This window comes from Diplotaxodon limnothrissa, linkage group LG7, assembly GCF_057381915.1.
Source record: "Diplotaxodon limnothrissa isolate DT_005_m linkage group LG7, D_limnothrissa_male_GT1.1, whole genome shotgun sequence".
NCBI classification, from domain to species: domain Eukaryota; kingdom Metazoa; phylum Chordata; class Actinopteri; order Cichliformes; family Cichlidae; genus Diplotaxodon; species Diplotaxodon limnothrissa.
The window spans coordinates 5,338,807-5,364,066 of record NC_140602.1 but is presented as its reverse complement, the minus strand read 5'-3'; the positions used below and the strand labels follow the sequence as shown (position 1 = coordinate 5,364,066).

At 39.1% G+C, this 25,260-nt stretch overlaps 1 protein-coding gene across 2 annotated transcripts in view; it reads right to left on the bottom strand.

Annotated features, from left to right (window-relative positions):
* osbpl5 (oxysterol binding protein-like 5) overlaps positions 1 to 25,260 on the bottom strand; it is a 52,071-nt gene that overhangs the window by 16,209 nt on the left and 10,602 nt on the right. The window contains exons 2-9 of one of the 2 annotated variants that reach the window (XM_085359044.1): positions 23,493 to 23,554; positions 4,851 to 5,006; positions 4,552 to 4,625; positions 3,381 to 3,461; positions 3,040 to 3,141; positions 2,628 to 2,831; positions 2,148 to 2,232; positions 1,877 to 2,039 (exon numbers count right to left, since the gene is read on the bottom strand). In XM_085359044.1, the coding sequence (XP_085215170.1) occupies positions 1,877 to 2,039; positions 2,148 to 2,232; positions 2,628 to 2,831; positions 3,040 to 3,141; positions 3,381 to 3,461; positions 4,552 to 4,625; positions 4,851 to 4,986 (845 nt within the window). In that variant the 5' untranslated portion in view covers positions 4,987 to 5,006; positions 23,493 to 23,554. Of the gene's footprint in view, positions 1 to 1,876; positions 2,040 to 2,147; positions 2,233 to 2,627; positions 2,832 to 3,039; positions 3,142 to 3,380; positions 3,462 to 4,551; positions 4,626 to 4,850; positions 5,026 to 23,492; positions 23,555 to 25,260 lie in introns of those variants that run through there. The other variant, XM_085359043.1, reaches the window with a different exon arrangement.

Sequence of the window (25,260 nt, the reverse complement as noted above, 5' to 3'; positions counted from 1 at the left end):
TTCGAGCCCCGACTCAGACAGTCTCGGTCGTTGTGTCCTTGGGCAAGATACTTCACCCGCTGCCTACTGGTGGTGGTCAGAGGGACTAAGTAAAGCGCTATACAAATACAGGTCATTTACCATTTGTATCCTTCCCTTTTCCCCATTATACCCAGATCTCATCAAAATGCATTTTTTTAGCCACTTTCACAAGGTCAGACTGTATCCACTCACTCGAGCAAAATGCCAAAACTTTGCAGAATCCAATTTTCCAGCTTTATAAAGGCTGATAACACGTGAGTCACAAAGAAGGGCACAATCAGGACATGCTCAACAGACTCTGACATGTCACAACAGAAAACGCAAGGGTGGACTAACGATGGCTGCATGCCATCATATCCTGCTATTGTGCATGCTGGTAATGAGCCAGAATTATCGTTATTAGTTGTGCCCACACTTTTCCTATAGCACAATGCACTGCTTACTAAGAAAAATCTACATTAAATGCAGAGACTGCCACCAACAAAAATACATTTTTATTTTTTAAAATATAGTTTACACAACAGTTGAAGTCTATTTAATTTTTTCATTTTTTGGTTCTGGAAACTGCTTGGTTATGATTCAATGATGATTTAAAAATAAACTGTCCCAAACATTGTGAAGTTATCCAACGTTGGATTCAGCAATAATGTCTCCAGAGAATCCATGTTTCTTCATCCACTGTTCTGAGCTGACCACCAGAAAGCACAGAGGCTGTATGTGACACAGCATGGAAAAAGCCAGCCAAAGAGAGTAATGGTAAACGGCCTGTATTTGTATAGCGCTTTTACTAGTCCTCCCTAGGAACCCCAAAGCGCTTTACACACCCAGTCATCCACCCATTCACACACTGGTGGAGGCAAGCTACAGTTGTAGCCACAGCTGCCCTGGGGCAGACTGACAGAAGCGAGGCTGCCATATCGCGCCATCGGCCCTTCTGGCCAACACCAGTAGGCGGTAGGTGAAGTGTCTTGCCCAAGGACACAACGACCGAGACTGTCCGAGCCGAGGCTCGAACCGGCAACCTTCCGATTACAAGGCGAACTCCCAACTCTTGAGCCACGATCGCCCCTTGGGAGACCACAAATCCCAGTTGTGGTCAAAAACAGCCAAGCAATGACACATCAACCAGCATTTTATCATCCATGTGATGATGCATAATATCTGCCTCACTCTGCCTCAGTCCAATATTTCCAGTCTCTTCACTGCCTGCAAGTAGCTCTGAAAACCATGTCTGAAAAATGCAGCTCATTAAACAGTTTGATTCAAAAACTAAACACTAAACTAAACAGAGCACTATTTTGCCCCAGGTCCTAGTCCAGCAAAACTCTTATCTGTAAGGTGAGATCCTGCCCTCAGTTCAGCCAAGCATACCCAGGGGTATTTGTATTTGGTATAATGTTGTGTGAATCGTGATGAATCTATGGTTTCTTATAAGCCTAGCAGAGTTTTTAAATAAGGTTGATTACATACAAGTGCACTAAAAGTGACTTTTTTCCCTAGTTGCATTACAAAACTACGATAATTTAAAGAACAGACAGTTTGAAATCTCCTAGTTAAAAATGTATAGAGAATAAATAAAATAAATAAATAAAATCTGGATTTGACGTTCTTGGGCTTTAGCTGTTTTATCACATAAGTGAGAGTACCATGGGAATTTCTGACAGTGATATGAAAAACAAAATGGGGCAAATGGTCAACAATCAGAATCAGGATCAGAATACTTTATTAATGCCTAAGGAAATTATGCAAAGCGTGAATACAGGAATCATCGGTGATCCAATAACAACAAATTATAAAAGAAAGACTGAAATCAGTCATATGTCCGTGGATCTAGCTGTGTGAGTTTATGACTTACTGCAGCAGCTCTGTATCAGTGAGTGCCGTGGACTGCAGCAGGTTCAGTATATGGGAGGACTCTGAAGTCGTGCTGATATCTCCTTCTTTCCCAGCTTTGGCCGTCAGCTTGTAGAGGCTGGAGCAGCTCAGAGCCAGCTCCAGGGCATCCATCCAACACCGACCTGGAGAGCAGATTTTTTTTTTTTTAAGGGGAAGAAGGGTTGATCAGTTTGGTTGCATATATATAGTTTCATCAAACATGTAAGAAGCTGCACCTTCAGATGCCTCACCATCAGACTCAGATGCAGCTCTGAAGATCAGGTAGTTACTGGGTAGAGGCTGCGTGATGGAGCCAACGTTCTCTCCTTTGGGACCCTGAGGATATGGATCAAATACTGACTCATGCTTCATGTTGTGTATTCATGTTGCACCAATTGAAACAAATGGCTCTCCCAAGGGCCATGAGAATTATGCAGCACTAAACGAGATAATTATCATTTAGAAATCACATTTACGGTGAGGAAAATAGAAGACAGCCAGTTTCTTTTTAATACAACCACTAGGTGTCACCCAAGACAGATTTTTTTCCCCACACAAAGTAAAATCAAATAAAATTATTACTACACAAACAAAAATAAAATCAGATTTAACTGTCTAAATACACAAAATATTAAATTGTCCTAATGCTGAGTGAACTTGTCAATTAAAATCTAACTGTTTTTGATTACATAATTTTAATTGGACAGAATAAACCTACAAATATGTCTGACCTTGACAGCCCAGATTGATTTATCCAGTGGGTGGTACAGCTTGAAGCAAAAGCCGTCCTTCTTGGAGGGTCTCTCGATCAGCTTGCATGCACTGAGCAGGATGGTACCCACCCAGTGATCTGTTTTGGGGGTCTTATAGATCAGAAGAACCCCAGGCTTCAAGGCACACCACAATCTGGTCCAACTTTTTAAAGAGCCACGGATCTAAAGAAGCATAAGGGATGAGAGTGGAAGCAATTTAGAGTACAACTAAATAAAGTAAAGAAAATGAAATATGTTAATTCACAACTGCAGCATATTAAATATTAAGAGCATTGAAAAGTAAGAGGGAAACTGGGAAGTCAATATGTAATGACATCAGTTTAACATCAAGGTTATTATTATCCTGGCTGTTACTGCAATAGTGTCACACCTTTAACCAGTTGGACATGATGATGACGCTGGGGTCCTTAAGTGCAGTGGACAGTTCTTTAGCTGCTCGCTTCTTCTCTTGCCTATAATTCTGCTTTTGGACCTTTAGAACATTATAAAAACAAAAGCAAACAATAATGAAAGATCAGAACTGAACAAAGGACTGATATCAAAGTTTTAACACTAGGTGGAAGCAGAGTCAAACTAACTCTAGCATTCAACATTCAAAGACTTAACATCAAAGGTAAACATTTAAATATTTGAATACTGCAATGTTTAAAATGAGCATGCACATGAGTCAACACAGCTGCTGACCATCTCAAGCAAGGATGTGACCTCTACCTTGAGCGACTCCTTCCGGGCCAGCTTCTCGGTGGGGGAGGGGCAGTCCTTCTCAACACCATTAAACATCCTGGACTCAGACTGGAGGCGGGAGTTAAGACAGAAAGGAAAGACAGAGTTAAATGATGGACAAATAATCCTGTTGGGAGGGATTTTAGTTTAAATAAATCTGTGGTTAATAAAAGTTTAAATAACCTTATTTGTTTTAGTTGGGAACGGCCCAATATTTTACTGTTTTCAAAGGTTTGTAAAGAGGGGTGGGTGGCCCTTTCAGTCAGCAAGGAAACTTGGCAGGCAGTCATTTGTGGCGCTTTGACCACACACCCACTAACTTCCTTGGTTAAACAACAAGGGGTGAACTGAAGTAAACAGACATTAGAATCACAGTGGTAAGTAATTTGCAATTTCACTGTGATGTGCAGTTACTTAACCACTTGTTCTATATGCACTAACCCAATATTATCATCGAGCCCACACAGGCATTCTGTAACATCCAAAGAGAAAGCCATTTTTCAAATGTGGTACACGACGACAATCCAGGGTAAATGACAACATGCGAGGGGAAGGCTATTCTCAGTATTTTGGGGTGACTTCAGGTTGGGAGACGCAGCTGTGCATGTGAATTATTGCACATATAAATAGGCAATCTTGCAAGACGAGGCAAAGCAACATGAGGAGAGGAGACGAGACAGGACTATTACCCACTGCCACTGGAAATGTTTATTTACCACTCCTAATTCATATTTATAAGGGCGGAGACAGATAGGATAGTTAGCACTAATACAACATAAACAGCACCGGGGCAAAATAGGTCTGGGAGTCAAATACATGGCTTGTGGTCCTAAGGACACAGTTCCCACCACTGGCCTGAGATTTCAAATCCCACAGTTTTATATTTATTCTTGTTGTGTTGGTGCTGTTTAAACACAATGTAAAATTTTCCCTTCCTTCTATATTTTTTAGTGACCCATTTGTTAACCACCCCCTGAAAATAAGCCTAAACAGCTGCTGGATTTCCCTATAATAAAATTCTCACAGATGTCTCATTCTGCTACTACAATGAGCAATCAGAGAGAACTAGTCATCACAAAAGGCAACAGTGTGCTCTCACCCAATGAGACATTAATAGTCAACTGTTGAGGACCTGCCCAATCAGGAACTGAGTTCTTACCTTGCTGCCTGGTGATAAGACAGGACTAAGTTCATTACTCAGCATGGAGAGACCGTTCCTGTCTGTCTCACTGCCTGGTGGGAACCCACAACACACAGTCACATATAAATGAAAAAAACTTGCTGACAAACAATTAAAGCATGGCAGTGCACAAAGCAGTTAAGAAAGAGCAGCTGAGGTTTGCTGATTAATATGGCATAAGTATGTTTCACCACAGTGCGCCATACTTTCCCAGACACTGGAATCCACTATTTCACAAAATATCACGTTTTGTCACTTGTGACATCTTGACCTTGTACCTGGGCTGAGGTTGTAGAAGTCGTTGTCTCCTCCATAAGAGAGGTTCCTGGTGAGGGTGCGGGGATCAATTTTGGGCGGGGAGGTAGCACTGGGGCACAGCGAATACCTCCGATGAAACAAATTCTCCTCCTTCATCCTGGCGGCCTGCTTCTCCTCTGCAGGGGAGAGACGCATAAAAGAAAAAATGGAGACAAGGTAGATGTAAAAAGGATGGAAGAAAAAGATAAAGAAAGAAATCTGTAGCTAGAACAAAAGGGAACTTTCAAGTTCTGAGCCTGCATGCATTAGTTCAACCAATATTTTCATTTACCAATAGTGAAATATCCTGTCTTTACAGATCCCTCTCTTTTGAATCTGATCTTCAACCCGTTTCACTGACCCTCAAACTCCATATTTATTCACTTCTTCTCTCCGTCTATGTCAATCCATAAGAGCCCCCACCCTTTCACTTGTCTCCTACACTAACAAAGACCTACTGTACGAGGACATGTAAGCCTGTTCACATAATGGCACTGTGCATGGCAGTGACAAGCAGTTCACACTGTGTATTGTCAGAGTAAATGACAGATGGAAGCCTCAAGAAAGTTCAGTTAGTCTGACCACAGACATCTACTGTGTCCAGCCACACAAACGCTATTCTTATTTTCCCCATTTCAAAAACACAGCTTCATCAGTCCTTCCCTAGATATCCACAAAGAATTATCTTCTAAACAGTTGCACATTTCCACCCACAAAAAGGGACAAATGCAGCAACTGCACATGTGTACAGGATCAAGCTTTAGCTCTGTAGCTTCAAGTCGTTGTTGTGCTGTTGTTAATTTATAGCAGTGGATGAGTCATACTTACAGACCACCAAGCCCACATAAAGAAAAAAAAAAAAAAAGCACACACACACACACACACACACACACACACACACACACACACGAATCTATACGGGTGTACACATGCTGTATGCATGCCCTGTTTTCGCCACCACTGAGCTCAGAAACGATTGACAAGTTGCAAACTATTCTTAGCACGTTATTAACGGCTGCTGAGGGTCACAGCAGTTTCCAGAAAGATCGTTTTACTCAACCAAATAGATGTCGAGCTGATCGTAGCAAATCAGAGCGGACTGTAAAACAGGCAGAGCGGAACCACCTGGGTCTGTCTGAGCAGCTACACTCTGTCCCACTCAGATCAATATAATCCCATTCATTTTCTCTCAGTATGCAAACACATACAGTAGACTCCCCACCTACATAGCGGTCTCGCCTACAAGCCTCCAATTACAACACTGAAGAACAACAGATTATATAAAATTCATTCAAAGAATGTTTTCACAGACTGATTCATCTTTAACTCTCCCACGTTATTCCACTGTGATTAGACACATGCAGGTGCAGCAGGAGAAAATGTACATATAGGTATTACAGACTCCACCGATTCACCTGAATCTATAGAAATGAGTAAAACTGGAAATTAGATTAAGTGCTGGAGAACTACTTGAGGACCTCCCGCTACAAGTGCATTCTCGCACATATTAAAAATACAAAAGCATTCACATCCGCGTGCTCGTCAAACCACTCCCTACTTCCCTCTATTGCCTATTCTGCACCACTGACTCATTCCTTCAACCTCTTGACTCCCTGCTGCTTTCTAATCATTCAATCTCTTCTACTCACTTTTTCCCCCACCTTTGCATCATCGCTCTTTCAAAAAAAGCAGGTATGAATGAGCAAGACATGACACAGAAGAAGATCAATTCAACAAGAAGCTTTTTTTGTCCTTGTGGGTCAGAGCTATAAATAGCTAATGTTTTGCTGCAGTGCATGCGTGCATATGTAGTACACCGCTGAACCCTGAGTGGGGTGCAGACTGCATGGAAAAGAGCTTGAAGCTTGAGCATTACACAACAGCAAAACACAATGGCCTGCCATGTTGCATGGTGATGGACACACACACAGTATTAATACCACTTACAGTACATCCCCCGAGTCAGACTAATATGTAGGCAGACATGAATACTGACAGGACAAACCAATCGCAGCTAGCTCTCACTGTTGCAGGGAAGGATTAGTTAGGAAAAAGACTTGAGTATGAGGACAGTGGCAGAGCAGACGGAGCATGGGTGTGGCATCCTTGCATGTTTAATGTGTTTGTTCATGTCACCCTGTCAGTGAGGCATATATGAAACAGTAGTGCTAATGTGTGTTTCTTCAATGAAGCAAGTTAAAAAAAAAGGAGAGAGAGAGAGAGAGAGAGAGAGAGAGAGAGAGAGAGAGAGAGAGGCTACGCATACGTGACTGCATGCGCGCCTGCCTTGCTGCTGCAAACTGAAGGGAGGATTACATCTGCACATGATGTAGTGCCAAAGGAGAGATAAAAGGCTCCTCTCCAACAAGCAACTCCAGCACTAGCGCTGAGGCACTGTGATTTTACACAAAACACCCAAATAAGTTAGGAAAAGCATTCTTTTCATTCACTTGTATAAAAAGACACAAAAGTATCAAACCAAAACACTGACCGTATTTATTCTTTAGAAGGTTCCAGTAAGGGCCAGCATATGACCTCTCAGACCCCTTTAAGACACTCTATCTGAACACAGCAGGAATCAAAGCGTTTATAGTTGTTCTGAGAAGCAGTTGGAACGAGGCTAGTGAGGTTGGAGTATTCTTCAAAGGGAATTTATACAATACTAATAATCACTGATATGCACTGGGGTTCTCAAGTTACTTCTGGCACGATGACAAAAGTTTACAGAACACATATCAAAACTTCTTTCAATAACAATTTTAAAAACATTGAAGGGAATTATTACTAAATTCCCTATAAAAAATAACAACAAACAAACAAGTGCATTGGGTAGATCTGCCCACTGCCTTCTCAGTGGAAAGAGAGAATGCAAGGGGTTTTTTTTTGTTTTTCTTTTGGGGGTTTTTTTGTGCGTACACATAGACACACGCACGCATTTGCCATTTACACCGAATGCTCGTTTTATTTTACAGTAAGCTTACCCACTGCTGGTGCACTTCCCTAGTCCACTTCTCTATTCTCATTTCACTTTTTTCTTCCTCTTTAGTCAATAGGTTGGTATACTTACAAAAAAATACAAGTACAAAACACAAAGACCAAATAAACACCCTCCCAAATGTAACTGAAAAAAATGAAAGGAAGAAAAAAATCCATTAGTCTGGTTGATGTGCACTTGCTGCATTTCAGCACAAAATGCTAAGCTCTGATTGACATGCAGGCCAGCTTCCCCTTGCCCTTCAGAAGTACTAATGCCACAAATCAGTGGCATTAGTACTGTATCAGTGTGAGCAACACACACTGATACAGTATTTCAGAGACAACAGACAAAATGTCACAGGATCAGAACCCATGAGAATACAAAGGCAAAGGGTTTTCTTCACGCTTAGCCAGTTCTAACCCTTGACTGACCTTCATTATACTTGAACACAGCACGCAACTCACCTCTTAACACTCACCGCACACAACGCAAAGTTTGCCAGGCAAGGCTAACATGAGGTTCAGTTATCACAAATGCTACACAGGTGCTAGACTAATATTTACACACTAATATCAACATCTTGTGGAAAAGATAAGAGTAAGGTAACAGCACCAGGCCAGTCAATGACACATATTCCAGTGTCGTACATTAACCTTAAACTAAGAGAAGGACAGATTAAAAGAAAACAACAACAACAGAAGAGTCTGACCCACAGTTACCTTGTTGAGATGAAAGCACATGAGGCCTGTTTGTTTTTAGTAATCACGCCTGGGAAGGCAGGGGAGTGGAAGACGTATACATGTTCTAACCTGTATGTTATTCATTTGCTCGACTGATATAACAACCATGAATCGCACATAGAAGTCTCAATGTGCTCACACAATGCATTTTCAGAAATTATCTGCTCGGTTTTCCAGTAGCCACACGCTTTGTTTTTTAAGTGACAAGAGATCCTGTAACTTACTTGCAGTTTGAGAGAAATTGTAAAGTTTAACTTCTTTTACTATGAACACGTTATTCTTCAATTAAGGAAGTTACTCAGTTGTCATTCTTAGAAAGAAAACCAGAACTGGCAAAAAACCTGTATTGGTAGGTCACACTTTGGAAAAAAACTGGAACTCAGATTTAGCCAAGAAAATTGCAACTGGTCCAAGCTCTAGTTTACGGCATGTTAAAAAAAAGAGTAAACATTCCCTGACATAGACTGGTGACGTGTGCAGGATGTAACATACCTTTTGAATATGACAACTGGGATAGGCTCCAGTGTCCTGTGACTCAGAACAAACAGAAGTTAATGCAAATACTTCTTGGATAGATTCAGCTTATGCCAGCTACACTGAGAACTGCATGTCACCAGACACAGAGATACACCTTAAATTTCACAACTTAAGAGTGGCCAGTCAACAACACTAGCAGCTACATTATTAGAGAAGGAAAAATGTTTCTGGAATTAATAAAATGAAATAGCCAAAATTCAACACAGACTCATACAACAGTGGTTCGACCCACTGATGAAGGACACTGTGGAATGGTGTTCTTTTAGCTGTGTTCAGATTAAAAACAAAGCTTCTATTTTGGTCCATATAACTTCCAGTAACCTAAATTGTATTCCAACACCTCAACACACATTGGCCCTGCTATGTGCCAGAGCCTCAAAATGCAGAAAGCCAGCATCAAACCAGCTGTTCTTAATACGATGGCACAGATTAAGTCCATACACTCCCCCATCTTTCCATTGCTCTATCCATCCTCCCTTCACTGCCCCCAGCCATGTTAACCGTCATTTTCCTGTAACAACTGGATGACCACATGACCTAGATGTATGAGCCGAACATAACATGCATTGACCTTTTTTTCTTTTACTCCTGCTTAGGGACTGCTCAAAAAGTTTATATTCCTATTATTTGAAAAGAACATGTATAATTTCTCATCCTCAGCCACATCACATGAAAAAAAAAAAAACACTGCTTAAAAACTGTCATGAAAGATGGTGAGGTATAAGGTCACATTTTGTCCAAATTCATTCTGCATATTCAACAAAAGTGAGAAGAAAAAGTTATTAAAGAAAACAAAAAACTCCTTAAATGTTGCAAAGCTTAGATTTAAAAGCGCTCTGTAATTTCCATCCTCAACTACAAGCTGACCCGGATATTTCAGCATCAATCAAGCATGTTTAAAATATATATATATATATATATAGTCAATGGTCAAAAGCTTCACGAACATTTAGAACTTCTTCCTGAATACAAAACACAAGGGTGCCTTAGAAACTGCTGATAACTACACACTGACTCTTTAAACAAACAATTTTAGCTATTGTGTTTAACAGCACATGAGAAAGGTAGAACTACTGCAGGTCTTCTGTCACTGTAGGAAACAAACAGAGACAGTCTAATTTTGTAACTGTGGGAGGATGTGTGGTTTAGTGTTCTATTCTGAGTGTTGTGGGGGTGCTGGCATATTTTAAGGAACTGAAATGGAGAAAATGCCTCCCAACCAGATTTCCCATCTGATCTTACCTTAAATGGGAAAGTCCACTTCGGTCTATAAAAGACTGGGGTGGTCCCTACCCTATTTTAAGCAGCAAGGTGAACAGTTGCACCCTATGGTAGTATTTTATGTGCTTATATTATTCTTCCCGATCACTTCAGTTTATGTTAAGGTCGGGAAAGCTATCAAACATTATAAGTTATTTCCCTGGCCTGCTAAGAAGGGCTTAGGATTTGCCAGTTAGTCAAAGAGTTTCAAATGTTCCCAGTGCTTCAGGTTAGACTAGCAGAACATCAAACCATGATAAACACAATTTAGAACAGAGGCTTCTGTCATGAAGGAGTAAAGAAGACCAGGAGTCCCTACAAAGGGGATGGCTGCAAACTTTAGAGACTTAAGAAAGATTAACCCAATAGATTTATCTGTAAATTGAAATTGAACCACTTTTTTGGTTTTATCAAAACAACTACAGATCCAAAACATATTCAGTGTGAAAAGTCAGACTCAGGCCAACAATCGCTTTCCACATTTCCACTCTTTTCACAGACGTATTATTCTATAGAAAAACGTAACCTCTACCGACCTCTACCTTTCAAAACAACAAGTAAATTAACCCTGTCTTCTTGTTGCTTAGTGTGGATGTGTGTGCATGCACGTGTTTTTAACATGACTGATTAAAAAAATAAATACATTTAAAAAATAATCATCACAATAATTCAAAGAAACGAGGTGTCTAGAGAACACTAACTAGCAGTTATTTCTTTTCAGAAACTCCAGACTGACATTATACAAAAACAATTGCAGTTTTTGTTTTTGCTTTCACAGAATAAGTCTGACTAAGAAAGCAGGTCCTAAGACACACACTGGAGCCATATTTGACCTGGCAGACAGATCAAGCCAGCTGGCTCCATATATGCTGGATCCAGGCCAGGGGATGCAGTGTGTGAGAAGTAGCCTTGGGCCAGCCTTGATGGAGAGAAAAAAAAAATGTGGACATCAACAATCATGCAAACGTATATGGACATGTGCATGTAAACAGAGGGCCTAGCTTACTATTTCAACTGTCAGACGACCTCAATAATTGACTGTGACATGCTGCAGTCTTGACTTTGACTTGTTCTGACACGCTCTCCCTTGCTTTCTTTTTTCTGATGTTCCTCCTCTTGAAGCTCATGTACAATGCTGCTTTAGCATGATTAAGGATGTTGCTGGTGACGGTGAGACTAACCTGACATATTAATGGATCTAAAAAAGTATGTGAAAATTAACATCTGCAGATTGACACCTCAATAAGGTACGTGCCCCAGCACATACAACACAAACACACTAACAAAATAACTCAAACATGATTAAGGCCGACTAGGAGAGAAGCCACGTGCAAAGATAATGAAGATTTATTTTAAAGAACGAAAACAATCATAGCATTTTAGAGACGCTAAAAAGGTTCACTTCAAGCCCTCTTTAAGTAGCATTCAAGTTTTACCGCCTTATGTACAAATCCTTCTGTTCAATCTTGTGCCATTTAGTTTCTGCTGTTTGTAAACACCGAACTTTCACTCATCATAACTAGCACATGTATTTTAAGATATCTGTGTGTGACCTATTAAAAAAAAAAAAAATACTAATAACTTAAGTGAGAACTACGCCCAACAAGCTGTGTTGGGAAGGTTACTTTTAAAATGTATTCCACTACAGATTACAGAATACATGCCCCAAAATGTATTTTGTAACATAATCTAGGGCTGCTCGATTATGGCAAAAATGATAATCACGATTATTTTCACTGAAATTGAGATCTTGATTATTTGACGATATTTATTTAACCCTTTAAGACCTACTATAGAACCAAGTCCGCCAGAGCTTATATTATTTTTTTACATGTTGTAGTGCCATTTGTGGGAGCATTTCAAGTTGCTATACAACTGTTATAGCCCATATTTTAATAATATGTATGCATTAAGTCCATAGTAACTACATTAATTGCAAAAAAGTGCAATAAACTACAAAAAAATTGAAAATCGTTTTTGTTTTTTTACATATATATTTCTACTTGGAGAAATTTAAGAGGCTTATCCCTCAAAACTTTAAATACAAAAAAGTTGCAAAAAATAGTTTACAACAACAGGAAATTTATTTTGAGTGTCTTCATAGTTTTATTTTGGCGATGCAGCAATTTTTATATACTGCAGGAAAAACAAAAACAATCCTATGATGCAAATTTGCAAAGAAAACAGCAGGTGCATCAAAATAAACTATTTCCAGCAGTGCAATTCGAGTTCTAAGCATCCCAGCAACTATTCAGAAAAGTCAAACATGACCAGTATAGGCTTTTAAGGCCTACAAGTAAAAAACTACATTTTCCACGAAAATGACATCACTTCCGGTTTCGGGCAGGAAATGGCGGACATGCGATAGTTCGCGCTGATGTCTGTTTCACTGTGGGAAGTGTTAGGAACAGCTGATCGGATCAGCAAAGCGTGTTTCTGGAATATTATGTTTTTGTTCCTGCAAACGCTTTTTATGCAATTTTTGCAAAGCTTTATGTGGAAGGAAACTGTGACCGAGGACAAGCTGATGGCATAAGATGTAAGTACAACTCCTCTGGTTTCATATGCAAAACTAATTATTGCGCTAGCTTACGCGGTTCAGGTTCTACAGGGATTTAAAAATAGTTACACAAAACGGAGCGTGCTGCTCTGACCGGCTAAAGGGTTAACAATAACAATGTATTGAATAATGACTTTAAAAAATAATATAAAATAGTGTGCAACACCACTGAAGTTTTTTTTTACCTCTCTTTTCAACCAACGGCAGTCACTCTCCTCTCCAAATAACTTCTGCTTAGCTTTCCGAGCTTCCCTCGGGTCCTCTTAATCAGCGGTCTACTACCTTTTTTGCGCCATGGACCGGTTTATGCCCGACAATATTTTCACGGACCGGCCTTTAAGGTGTCGCGGATAAATGAGGGAGGGGCTAACAATCGGCTCAGTCATTTTTAATGATCATTGAAAGCCCAGATCGTAATCGTGATTAAAATTCGATTAATTGAGCAGCCCTAACGTAATCCATTACGTTACTCAATGAGAGTAATGTATTCTGAATACTTTGGATTACTTAATATATTATCATGCTTTTTACAACTACATGAATGTACTATTGCTGTGTGAATTATTACTTTTACTGAAGGTTACTCGCCATACCAATAGCAACTAGATTTTTAAATCTTAATATAAAATGAGTGACAGTAGGTGGATATTAGGTAAGGCTGCAGTTTTTGCAGCGATCTCGTATAGAAAACTATCCGTATATAAAACAGGTCCGCGGCTCCAAACCGTAGTAAAGGGATCTCTGGCTAATACGTCGGGTTCATGTCGGGCTCGTAGCTGAAAACTAGCTTTACTTTGTTGTCTGGGTCAACTTGTGTTGAAAGGCTGCTCCAAAGGAACTTATTGTTTCGGAGAAAAACACGAAAAAAGTGTACAATCGAGTCTTAAGCTTACTTACAACTTGCCTAATCAGGCACAGTCTTTTTGGCTGCAGTGGTTATTATTATATTTACATGCTTCCATCTCCCGCTTCTGGTCGGTGACAACTTGTACTTTTCCACTCTCCTTTTTCGCCCTCCCTCGCGCTCACAAACACATAACAGGTATGGCAGTGCAGTCTCCCTGCAGCACGGACTACACTGCCCATGAAGCTACATTCTTTAGGGCAATGTAACACTCTGCCTATTGCCTTCATATTAAATTATTTTTGTGAATAACTTTTAAAAATATTTCTTCACGTCATTATGCAAGCCGCAAGTAGTGGTGACATGGGCCACGAGATTGAGACACAGGCATTAGAGCGTCTTAATGCGTGTTTTGTTTGGGGCGTGGAAACCAAAAATAGAGAGGGCACAGCCGAACATATGAAACAGGAAAATACCGCCGTGTAAGCTCTTTATATCAACAAAGTAACTGTATTCTGAATACCACCTTTTTAAATGGTAACTGTAACGGAATACAGTTACTCATATTTTGTATTTTAAATACATAACGGCGGTACATGTATTCCGTTACTCCCCAACACTGCCAACATGAGATTGCATTGGTAATCCACAGATGCTATGTGTATTACCTGTGCCTACGTGTTATAGCTGTGTGTGTTGTCACCATATGGCAGTGTGCATATGGAGCTGGTAATATGTGCTACTTTTGTTGTCTGTGCTGGTGTTGCTACGTTAGCTTGGCCCGTGCTACAGAGAACATCTTTTTAAGTCATAATAGACAAAGAATCTTTCATCGAGTTAACACTCAACTTCCCAAAACCCCTCTCAGAATAGCCATCAAAGTTCAACAATGAATCCTGCATATCTAGCATAGTTGGGCTGCTAACATAAAACCTGGTGGGTGATGTTTTCAGTCACTGGGAAGATTTGCTTGGGGGAGATACTGTACTGTACTTTACCAGCCTTTGCTAGCAAGAGCCATTTCAGGTTGATACAATGCCAGACTATGTCTGGGAAGAAGATGGGTCAACAGCATTTTACTTTGAAACTACAGGACCAACCCCAGTTTTAACTGTCCTAATGTCTTAAGATGGAATGCAAAGGCCAAATGCTTTGTTTTTTCTCCCTTCCTAATAAAGCAGGGTGAAATGAGTGAAGTGAAACAATGCTGAATGTTCTTTACCTTGTTGCTAAAGGAGGGATGTCAAACTCATTTTACATCTTTGATCTTAAGTGGTCCAGATCAGTGAAATTCTCCTTTCTGTCAATATCAGTAAGTAAGCTTAATCCCTGAGATATGTTTTGTATAAGAAAAATATGTGCAATTTTAACCTTATATCTCAGTTTTCAACCTAATATAGAAACTGTTGTATTTAAAAAAAGAAAAAAAAAAAAAGAAATATGTCAGCACAACTCTTTGGGCTTAAATGTTGACTGTAATATAATTATAAAGCATGAAGGTTTTGTTAATTCGCAGAAAATAGGTTTTTTTAAAAGTTTTGACCCATTGTAATAAAGATACATTTTTATAATTGATTATTTTTTCCTGTCATTTAATCTATTACTAAATTCCTTTTATGTAGTTTGAACAATCATGGGGAGAGAATTTAATTGTAGAGACTGAGTAAGGAAAATTTCACCGCCTGGACCTTATGTTTGACACCCATGGTCTAAAAGCTACAAAAACACTTGAGTGTAGTTAAGTTTAGTGTGCTGTGTGGTAGTAAGTATGATAAAACAAGTAAAAAAAGCAATGGGTGCATAATTATTGATAATAAACGGGATAAGAAGTACAGACAAAAAAAAATGACCCCACATATTAACACATATGTATTCTATATTTAATCTAAACTCTGGCTATGGGAAGCCAAGCCTCCACCACTGCAATCTTATAACCTAGGTCCTTCTTCACATTGTTAAATGAAAACTAAAATAAAAAAAACTAAAAAAAACAAAGTCAAAATATGCAGTTCAAATGAGAATGAATTTATTGTCAGTGGCATTCTAATCATATCTGTCCTTGCCTTCTGTTCAGTTCCAAGTCTCTGCATTTCTATTCCAAAAAAAGAACTAAAGCCATGAAAAAGCAGTCAGTGTGAGCCAATTTTCTTATCCCTTTGCATCTTGAATTAAATATTACTGCACCACAAATTAGATACAGTCTTTTGCTCTACTTCAACTTGCTGTGGTGAATTAAATGCCCTGCAGCTTTAGAACAGCATTTTTATAGCACCAAACCCTTTTCTGTACGAAAAGGTAACAATAAGCTGTAAGAAACCTCAAAAATTAAATGAAGAAAAAGATAAGCCAGCCTCAGTCGCTAATTTGTGCAAAACAGTGTTCTTATCTTGCACCCAAAAAATGTGCACACTAACTTTTTTTTGGATTCATTTAATGTGTGCATTGGCTAAAGTTGCTCTTATCACTGCATGTAATCAATCAGAATCATGCCAACACATATTTATATATAGGAATCTATTTAGCTCAAGCTGTAACATAGAGAAAGTGGTTAATTTTAGTAGCATCGGATTTTTGTTTCCTTTCATTAATTTCTTTATATGTTATTTATAACAACGGCAGAGTTTGTTTTTGAGCCTAAATGAACCTGTGTGATAAATCAGCACAGGTTATGAGCTTGGCTAAGTGTGGACCTCAGGGGACACTGTCTCTCTCTGCTGGAGAGACAGGAGGTGTGAGGGACTGGAACAAAGATGCCTGCCAGCAGAGAGAGGGAGGCTGCGTGGCTTAAGATGTCAAGAGATAACGGATGACAAGGTGTCAGATAGATAACGGTAATGCAAAAAACAACCCAGAGAGCAGATGAGGGCAGAAGCTGATTGCAGATTCCCTGTATTATAATATTCCAAACACCAAATTATGTCTCATACTTTCTGCAATAAATAATCCATTTTCACTGGAATGTCTGTTTTCAACCTGATAAAACTCTCCTACTTCTGCTGATTTCTTACCAGCTTGGTATGTCATGGCCAAAAGATGAACCGACTGATAGTCAGTACAATAACTGAAAGAAGTGTTAGAGCTACGTGACTTCATCAATGAACAAACAGGAGAAAATGCAAATGCTCCAGGGAAAATAAGCAGTAAGGTTAGAGTTCCATGCAAGTTTTGAGCCTGCGCTGTTACACACTGTTCACTTTAAAAACACTTATGCCTGATCAATGTTGCTGGCTAGATATCTACATGGTCAGTGCATTCTGGTTTACAGGAAATCTAGACAGCAAAAAACACAAGCAAATTAAAGCACAGCTACTGCAAAGCTATATGTACTGCTGTGCAAAAGTCTCAAGCCAAAGGGAAAAAGATGTAGCAATTTATTGAAATGTGCAAACATAAATGGAAATAGTGTGCATAAGGTAAAAACAGAGTTTGTGCAACTCTAACAGACTTGAAAGTCAATATTTGACACCTTTATTCTTCAAGCTTTACTGTCATTTCTTTTAAGTTGTCTTCAGGAAAGGTTCTCCAGACTTCTTGAAGGATATTCCAAAGCTTTTCTTTGGATAGCAGCTTCCTTTTGCTCCATTTTCTGTCAAAATGATCCCGTGCTGGTTCATTAATGTTAAGTTCAGGCTCTTAGATGGCTGATTTATTACTAATAGAAAAAGACACAGTGGAACACTTTCCAAGTATGCTTTTAGTGCATTGGCAGCATGTTTCCATGGCTCCTTCAAAGGTAAATATAAAGAAATGAAGGGTGGCTTCAGACTTTTGCACAGTAGTGGACACATGAAATAAGAGATTTTGTTTACATCTATGAGCCAACTTTCAGGTATTGCATAATTCCTTTAGCTTCAGGCAAAGCAGTTTTTATGTACTTCCCTGTCCTCTACGATAAAACTAAGAAGCAAACTTGCAACCAAAAAAAACAAACAATTTTTCTTAAACCTCCAACAGTACAAATGCTGAATGAGAGCACTGTTTAAATTAATCAACACTGAATTTGTTGGAATCATCTTCACAAAACTGAGTTACAAAGTCCCTGACCTGCTACCCTCCTCATATCAGCATGGAGCTCCTTTAATTCTTCGTTCCAGCAGTGAGGAACAGTAAAAGAGAACAACAAGCAGAGTTCAAAACAACTTTTACAAGCTGCAAAACTCGTTTTCTGGGACAAAAAAAAATGCTGCTTGCAGTTCACTCTGTACTGGACCCCTGGGTGATCTCATATGCATACTGAATGGACAGTGCCACAGCTTGTGGTTTGTAAAGCATTTAATGAGAAGTAATTGGGTCAACCTGCTACAAGTTCCTCCCTTTGTCCAAACAGTCACTTGATAGTCCCGTCACATGAGGAATTAAATTAACATAGTGTAATGAGGGCAGACTACACTTCTGTTCATCCTGCCCAGTATTTAATTGAATTATACTGAGAGACCAAAAAAAGGAAGAAGAAGAAGAAAAAAAAATAGTGTTGTACAGCCATAAATAAAAATGCAATTTACTGTACGAGACCTCATTTAACCAGTTTGTCACGGATATAAATCCCACATATGACACAAAGGACAGTAAAAAGCAAGACTATGCACATAACTGGAGAAGAACTGCATCATGTTATAGTCAGGAGGTTTGTCCTTTGAAACACTTCAGGGGAAATCAACAGATGAACACTTCTCACAGATCGTCCATCCACTTTGTTTTCTCGTCTCTCGTCTGTCACCTGCCCTCTTTCTGTCTCCCCATCAATCCCACAATAACGAACACTTACGATGCTGGCAGGAGCTCTCAGCTATTCACTGACACAAACAGCCGGAGTACTAATCATATCCTCAAGTCTTTGCTAATGTTTTATAGTAATACTTCAAACTCTTTACTTCGATAGTTTTACACATGCCTTAATTATGTTTAGCCTTGTAAACAGTTTCTGTTTTATTTGCCAATGTGCAAGAACCTCAGCCACTTAGATTTATAATGGCACTGTAACTGAACTGCGTGCACATAGTGGTGCATCATTTCTGCTCATATTATGCTGTTTCATACCGAGTAGGCAGTTCTTATAGGGCTCCACGCGTCACCAATACTCTGGCCTCTCTTCAAATCACGAGAAGCACAATAAATATACATCACATTTACTGAGTATTGTTCTCATTAACTTAGGTCTTATTTTGTTTATTAAACAAGACTGTCGGGTGCTATTTTCTCTGAATGGTGTTCTACAGTAGTCAATGCAGATGCCATTATCAGCTCTCCTTAAATTTATTCTATCTGACAACCAATTTGGATTTTATTTGTTCTTTAATTACTGCAAGGTCAGCTCCTGATTGTACAACTATTCTTTGATGAAATGACTCCAGGCAAACATTGTGTAACACTGAAGCCTACTCTAAGTTAAATTAAGTTTTATTGATCCCTGCAGAGAAATTCATTTGATGCATTTAACCCGTCCTAATAACTAGGATGAGTTTGGCACCAGGGGACCAACTCTACTTCTCTAGCAAGGTTTTGTTGAAGAGCACTTTGAAAAAATTAATTTCGCTGATAAAAGGAAAGTCACGCAGGAGACAGAAAAAACAAAACAAACAAGAAAAAAACCCACATGCAAACTATATATAGAAAGGATCGGCAATGGATGGTGATCAATCTCAGGACCTTCATGTTTTGAAAGGTCAGTTCTAACCACTAAGCCTGTGAACACTAATGTAGAACATTAAATCAACCATGTTATGCTACATCCAGTAATTTGTCGCTCAAAGCAGCTTGTTTTTAAGCATTAAGAAAGCCTAAATATTGATTTCATCCCACTGTTAACAATTTCCATATTTTTAAAAAAAGAAAAACATTAATTGTTATGGTCTTTTGTTATTTGGCTGGAAATTTAGACGATTAGATTTTTGTGTGAAAAATCTAACAGGTTAAATGTGCAGCATTTGGCATTTCAGGACTTTCCTACAACACATCTTCATCATTCAAGCATACTTAACTTTAGATTTGAACTGACAGAGATATTGGATACAGAATATTACAACAGTCTGCCTTCTCCCCACTTGAGTAAACAAAAATGTGATCACCGCCCTGCGTGTGTGGAATGACTGAGACAAACAAAGCTGAGGTGGCAGAGTGGAAATGTTGAGAAAATTGCATTCATGTTCCACTTCTATGCCATAAAAAGCTCTTGTGTTTCTCTCCTTGTACACTTTACATCTTTACCCAGTGTGTATTGTGATGCAATCTGGTGTTAAAATGATAATCATATAGTTTTTGGATAATTTACTCTCCACAAAAATAGTTGTCAGAAGTAGGAAATATTAATTCTACTAAATTATGGTGTAAAAGTGGCTGCATGTGAGTTAATCAGGAACAGTTAATAGATTTCAAATCCAAATTGCAACTGGACTCAATACATGCAATTAAACTGCAAAAGAGCCAAGTAAGTATTTATTTTTTTTAGTTTAATTAAGTAACTTGGCCCAATCACATCTAATAATTTCATGTTTGATTACTCTGTATTCTATGCAAGTCACAAAGACAAAAATAGTTGGTACAATTCTAACCAGTCAGTATTTGGTATGATTATCTTTATTCGTCAACACAGTCTGAACTCTTTTAGGCAAACTTCCTTGCAGTTTCATGAAGGATAAGAAGAAGAATCGCTGCTTTTTGTTCCATTCTCTTAAGAAGTCAACACCACACTGTAGGGCTGTGGTATATCATAATGTCTGTGATAACATGGATACATTTTTACATGATAGCCCCATTTCACAATATCCATGATATAGCAACACAATTTGATTATTTCCCTAGCATGCCCCACAACACAAACAACACATAAATCCAGGTGTTGCCAAGTTTTTGGCTAATAGCTCTTTGGCAATCACCTCACTGTTGCAAAACACTCTTTTGTGTAGGGCTGAACGATATATCGCATTTGCGATAATATCGCGACATGATCAAGTGCAATTTTCTAACCGCAAAGGCTGCGATTATACTGCGATTATAAGGCTGTCCAAATTACTACCATATCCCAGAATTCATAGTGCGGCCCAGCCAAACTCCAGTTTCCAGCAATGGCGGCCGCTACTAAGTTTTAAAATTACTCATACTAATCTTTCTGGGTCACAAAATAAACTTTTAACATATTTTCAGGCGAGAAAGTAGTTGTGTAAACATCAAATATCTGCTCGGTTTATCAAGATATCCCATATTTGCAAAAGTGCTTCGACGTTTTCAGAGGCGTCTGCTACCCACCAGCTCGACAGCTAGCCGGGAGCTCGAGGATTACTGATGCGGCCAAGAACGGCACAACTCCCGGCACATCATTTTCAGATCACCGCGGAGTTTCGCTGCTCGGGTTAAGCGTAATATATAAGTCACTTAGACAACCTAAAAATGTTATTGTTGGGCTTTTTTCAGTGTTTTGTTTGTTCGTGAGTAAATCGGTTTGGCTGAGATTAAAGTTATTAGATTAGATAAAATAAAACTTTATTAATCCCCCGGGTGGGTTCCTCCTTGGTTTTCACACAGCTGACTAAACGTCAAACAGAAAACTTATTAAACAGAAGTATGAGACAGTCGAGAATTTACGCCAGTGTCTGGTTATATTTTAGATAGCAAGAAGCAGACGGCCGAGTTTATTAAACTCCACCGAGACAGCGGTGACGCTAATCAGAACTAGACCGTCCAATTTCACGCCTTTAAACTTTAAAGGCGTGTTTGTGTGTGTGTTTATACAATTGCTATTATGTTTGCACTTTATGTGTAATGTTACTGACTGCAGAGATCAGTAAGATGTGTGTATTTTTTATTTATTAGTTTTATTTATTTAATATTATTTTTTAATTGAATGACTGTCTAGTAGTTCACAGATGTCGAAAAACTGAGTGTGGTAAAGCCACTGATTTTTTTTTATGTATATTTCTGCAATCTGCACATTGTACTGACTTTCATTTTAATGTTTACACCAGGGTTCCTTGTCAGCACTTTATGCTCAGATGTTTGTAAGCTAAAAATAAACTATTGTGTATGTTCAAATATACTGTTGTGATTGAAGAAGTTAAATAAAAATGTCAGTCATCAATTCATGCATCACCTCATGTCATCATAACAGAGGTCTGTCTTCCAGGAAAGAACAGTTTAAAATTAATGTAATATAGTATTGGCCATACTATATGATGTATTGCTTGTCTTTGTTTAATAATACAGAAGACAAAGACCTTAAAAAATAATCGCATCGCAATCGCAATATTGGGGCAAAAAAATCGCAATTAGATTATTTTCCATAATCGTTCAGCCCTACTTTTGTGCTTGTCAAATTGTGCCATCTTTGGCATTTTTTCACTGAATCAGCTAAAGAAATGGGAACAAATGGGACCACTTTAAAAATTAGAAGAAAGTCTGGCTCCTTGAAAGCAAAATATAAAGATTGGCTCACATATTATTGTATTACAATGAATACTGAACTAAAGCGTGACTTGAAAAATGCATATATTTCGCAAGTCAAATCATAATTGTGTTATCTGTGAGAGAAATAGTTAAATATTTTCCCGCTGACTGTTCAGCCATGGAGTAAGCTGCTAGGTACCGGATTTGTCTGGTTAATGTGTAATTTGCTGTTAAAGCACATGCTCCAAGCACATGCCAACGTAAACAACTTTAGCATGGCTGAATCTCTGAGCTTTTCCGTACTGAACCGAGTTGGCCTCTTTTTATAACTACCACCCTAGGGCTACACAGACACACAAAGCAGTACCTCTAACCTACATAATGACAACACAATTTCAGCACACTAAAAGTAAAGTAAGATTACTGTGTTATTATTATTATTATTCCCACAACATCAAAGTGACATTTTTCACAGTAACAAGGCTACATTTGTTAAGTAAATAAAAATCCACGGTCACCCTTTCTAGACAGATGTGCAAAAGAGCTAAGTGAAATCTGTAATTTGTACAGCAAACGTGTACAAAGATATTTTTATCCTTCCAGGAGAGACAAAAATACACAGTGTAATACAGAAGACTGAAAAAAGCCAGTAACTAGTAATTACATCCTGCCTCTGTATAAGAGACCACCATGTTCCCCAGGCAAACTGCCTGTTTTAGGGCTTTGCCCATCTCTCAGAAGTATCCATCCAGCTGCTGTCCAGCCAGCTGTCCTTGTGAAACCTCACTTATTCCCCTCTGAACCAAGCGAATCAGACACACCCTGTAACCTGCTGATCTCACTTCTAACGGTTTCTCTTCTTCTAAAGTCACATGGTGTACAAACTCTAGCGCACACAAACATAGAACAAACACAGACTTTACTGCTCTAGCCAACACTTTGATCAAATAGCTGTAGACAGGGAATATTCTACTTAAATGTAATAAAAACTGGCTGAAACAGAGAGTCTGCTTCACACCTTAAGAGATGTGCCCTACTTCTGCTCAGAAAGTGAGTTATCCCTCCTGGCAACGCTGGGTAAAAATGTGCTCGCATTGGTGTCAGATATTGAAAGCAGGGTGATGGACTGAGAAAATCAGTTCACAAATTTAAGTACATTTAAGTACAATTAAAGTACTCAAGCACATGCAAGCTTGGACGGTAACATGCTAACAGCACACACAAACCATTTGACTAACTGAAGCTAAAACAGATGGCTATCCAATTTAGCTAAGTGTATTCATTACTAAGAAATTAAAGAGTGGGCCAGCAGCTGAAAGCTCAACTTACCTTTCACCTGAGCCCCAGGAGACACTGCATCCAGAAGCTTTTGTTGAATCAGCCTGTCTCACCTGCAGAGATGCAAAAGTTAGAATAAGGTTTCACTTTAACTCACACAGTACAAACGCTCAAACCTGCCTCACCCCCAACGTCTCTCCCGCTAATGCTCCTCCTGGTCACACCACTGTGTTAGAGCCCCACCCCACTCTTTCCCAGTCCTTATTTCAATAAGTCAGAACAAGCCTGCACCTTTAGCTAAAGTTGACTTGTAATACAATTATGGATCAAATTTCCCCCTCAAAAAAGATCAATGAAAAGAAAAGATTCAATGCTGATACTGTCAATCCCATTTTGTTGGAAAGGAGATTGTGTTTACCAAAACATAAGGAACACAGTCACACTATCATATTTATGGAGAACTACTTCTGTTACACTAGATAAACACACACCCCAGTACGATGTGAATCCAGGAAGACGTGAGGCAAGATAGCAGGAATATGGCTGCAGACAGTTCAATGTCCACATAAGTGAACTTAATTTGATGTTACACATTTACATTCACTCTCATTATTTACAGCTAAAAATTGTGTTTTCACCTCCCATTCTTACATTTGTTTTCCCTTGAAATCCCTTTGAATCACTTTTCTTGAAAAACCTGTCTATTCACACACAACTGGGACATGTGATAAGTCACAAATCTACAAACGAAAACACACACAAGCATCAGTTTGCAAAGCAGCACTGCACTACATATACCCCTAATACATGCAATAAAAAACTGAGAAAATGCATGTATCTGTGCAGATTACACCAATGTTAATAGACGTAATGGTAGTGCAACAAGTGAAAAAACAGGGTGGTCAGGAGTGGTGGAATCTGCGCCTTTAAAATCCTGCTGCTTAGCAAACGAGGAAGCCATAACACTTGAGTACATCTAACCTAAATAAGAAGTGAACTGAAAGAGAATCGCTGAGCTAACAGCACTTGAGGGACAAAGACAAAGAGGGGGGCGAGATCAGGTCAAACACGCACAGCCAATACAAAAAAAGCTGAAAGAAAAATACACAAGGAATGAGTAATTTAGCTTGCCCCCTTTTTTTTTTGCTTTAAAGACAAGTGTAGAAAACCCCTGTGATTTGTGTATATAGACTGTTCCACGGACCCCCTCTAACCACTGCTAAGATGGTACATTCCTCCCATCCCTTGTTTGTGTTTGCGCTGGTCCACCTTGATAGCGCTGGTGGAGCTGGGCTGTTGTACTGAACATGTGTAGTGTGTGTGCGTGAATGATAAGTAAGTGCCTTGTATTTGTTTGTTCTATGGTTGTAACTTATCATATACTTAGCTATGTACATTGGGTGATGCTTAGTAGAGTTTTCCAGCTGTTCGTGTAGCCACGAGACACTGTATATTCACGCTGATTTGACCAAAATGGCGCTACCCTTGTGAACTGAGCTGCCCAAAGTAAAGAATCAGAATCAGAATCAGAATGGGTTTATTGCCAGATGTTGAGGTTTACAACATTAGGAAATTGCTGCGGTGCTTCAGTGCAGACAATAAGAATTAAAGTGCTATGTAGAAAGAAAGATATGTGCATGAGATATACATGAGATATATACATGAGAATAAGAATTATGAGTGCTACGTAGAAAGATATATACATGAGTGCAGGTGGTGATCAGTGCCAAACATGAAATGATGCAGTGACACAGCGTAGGGTCATGTGTTAGTGGCGGGGACAATCATGTGGTTATTGTTCATGTGTCCAACAGCAGAG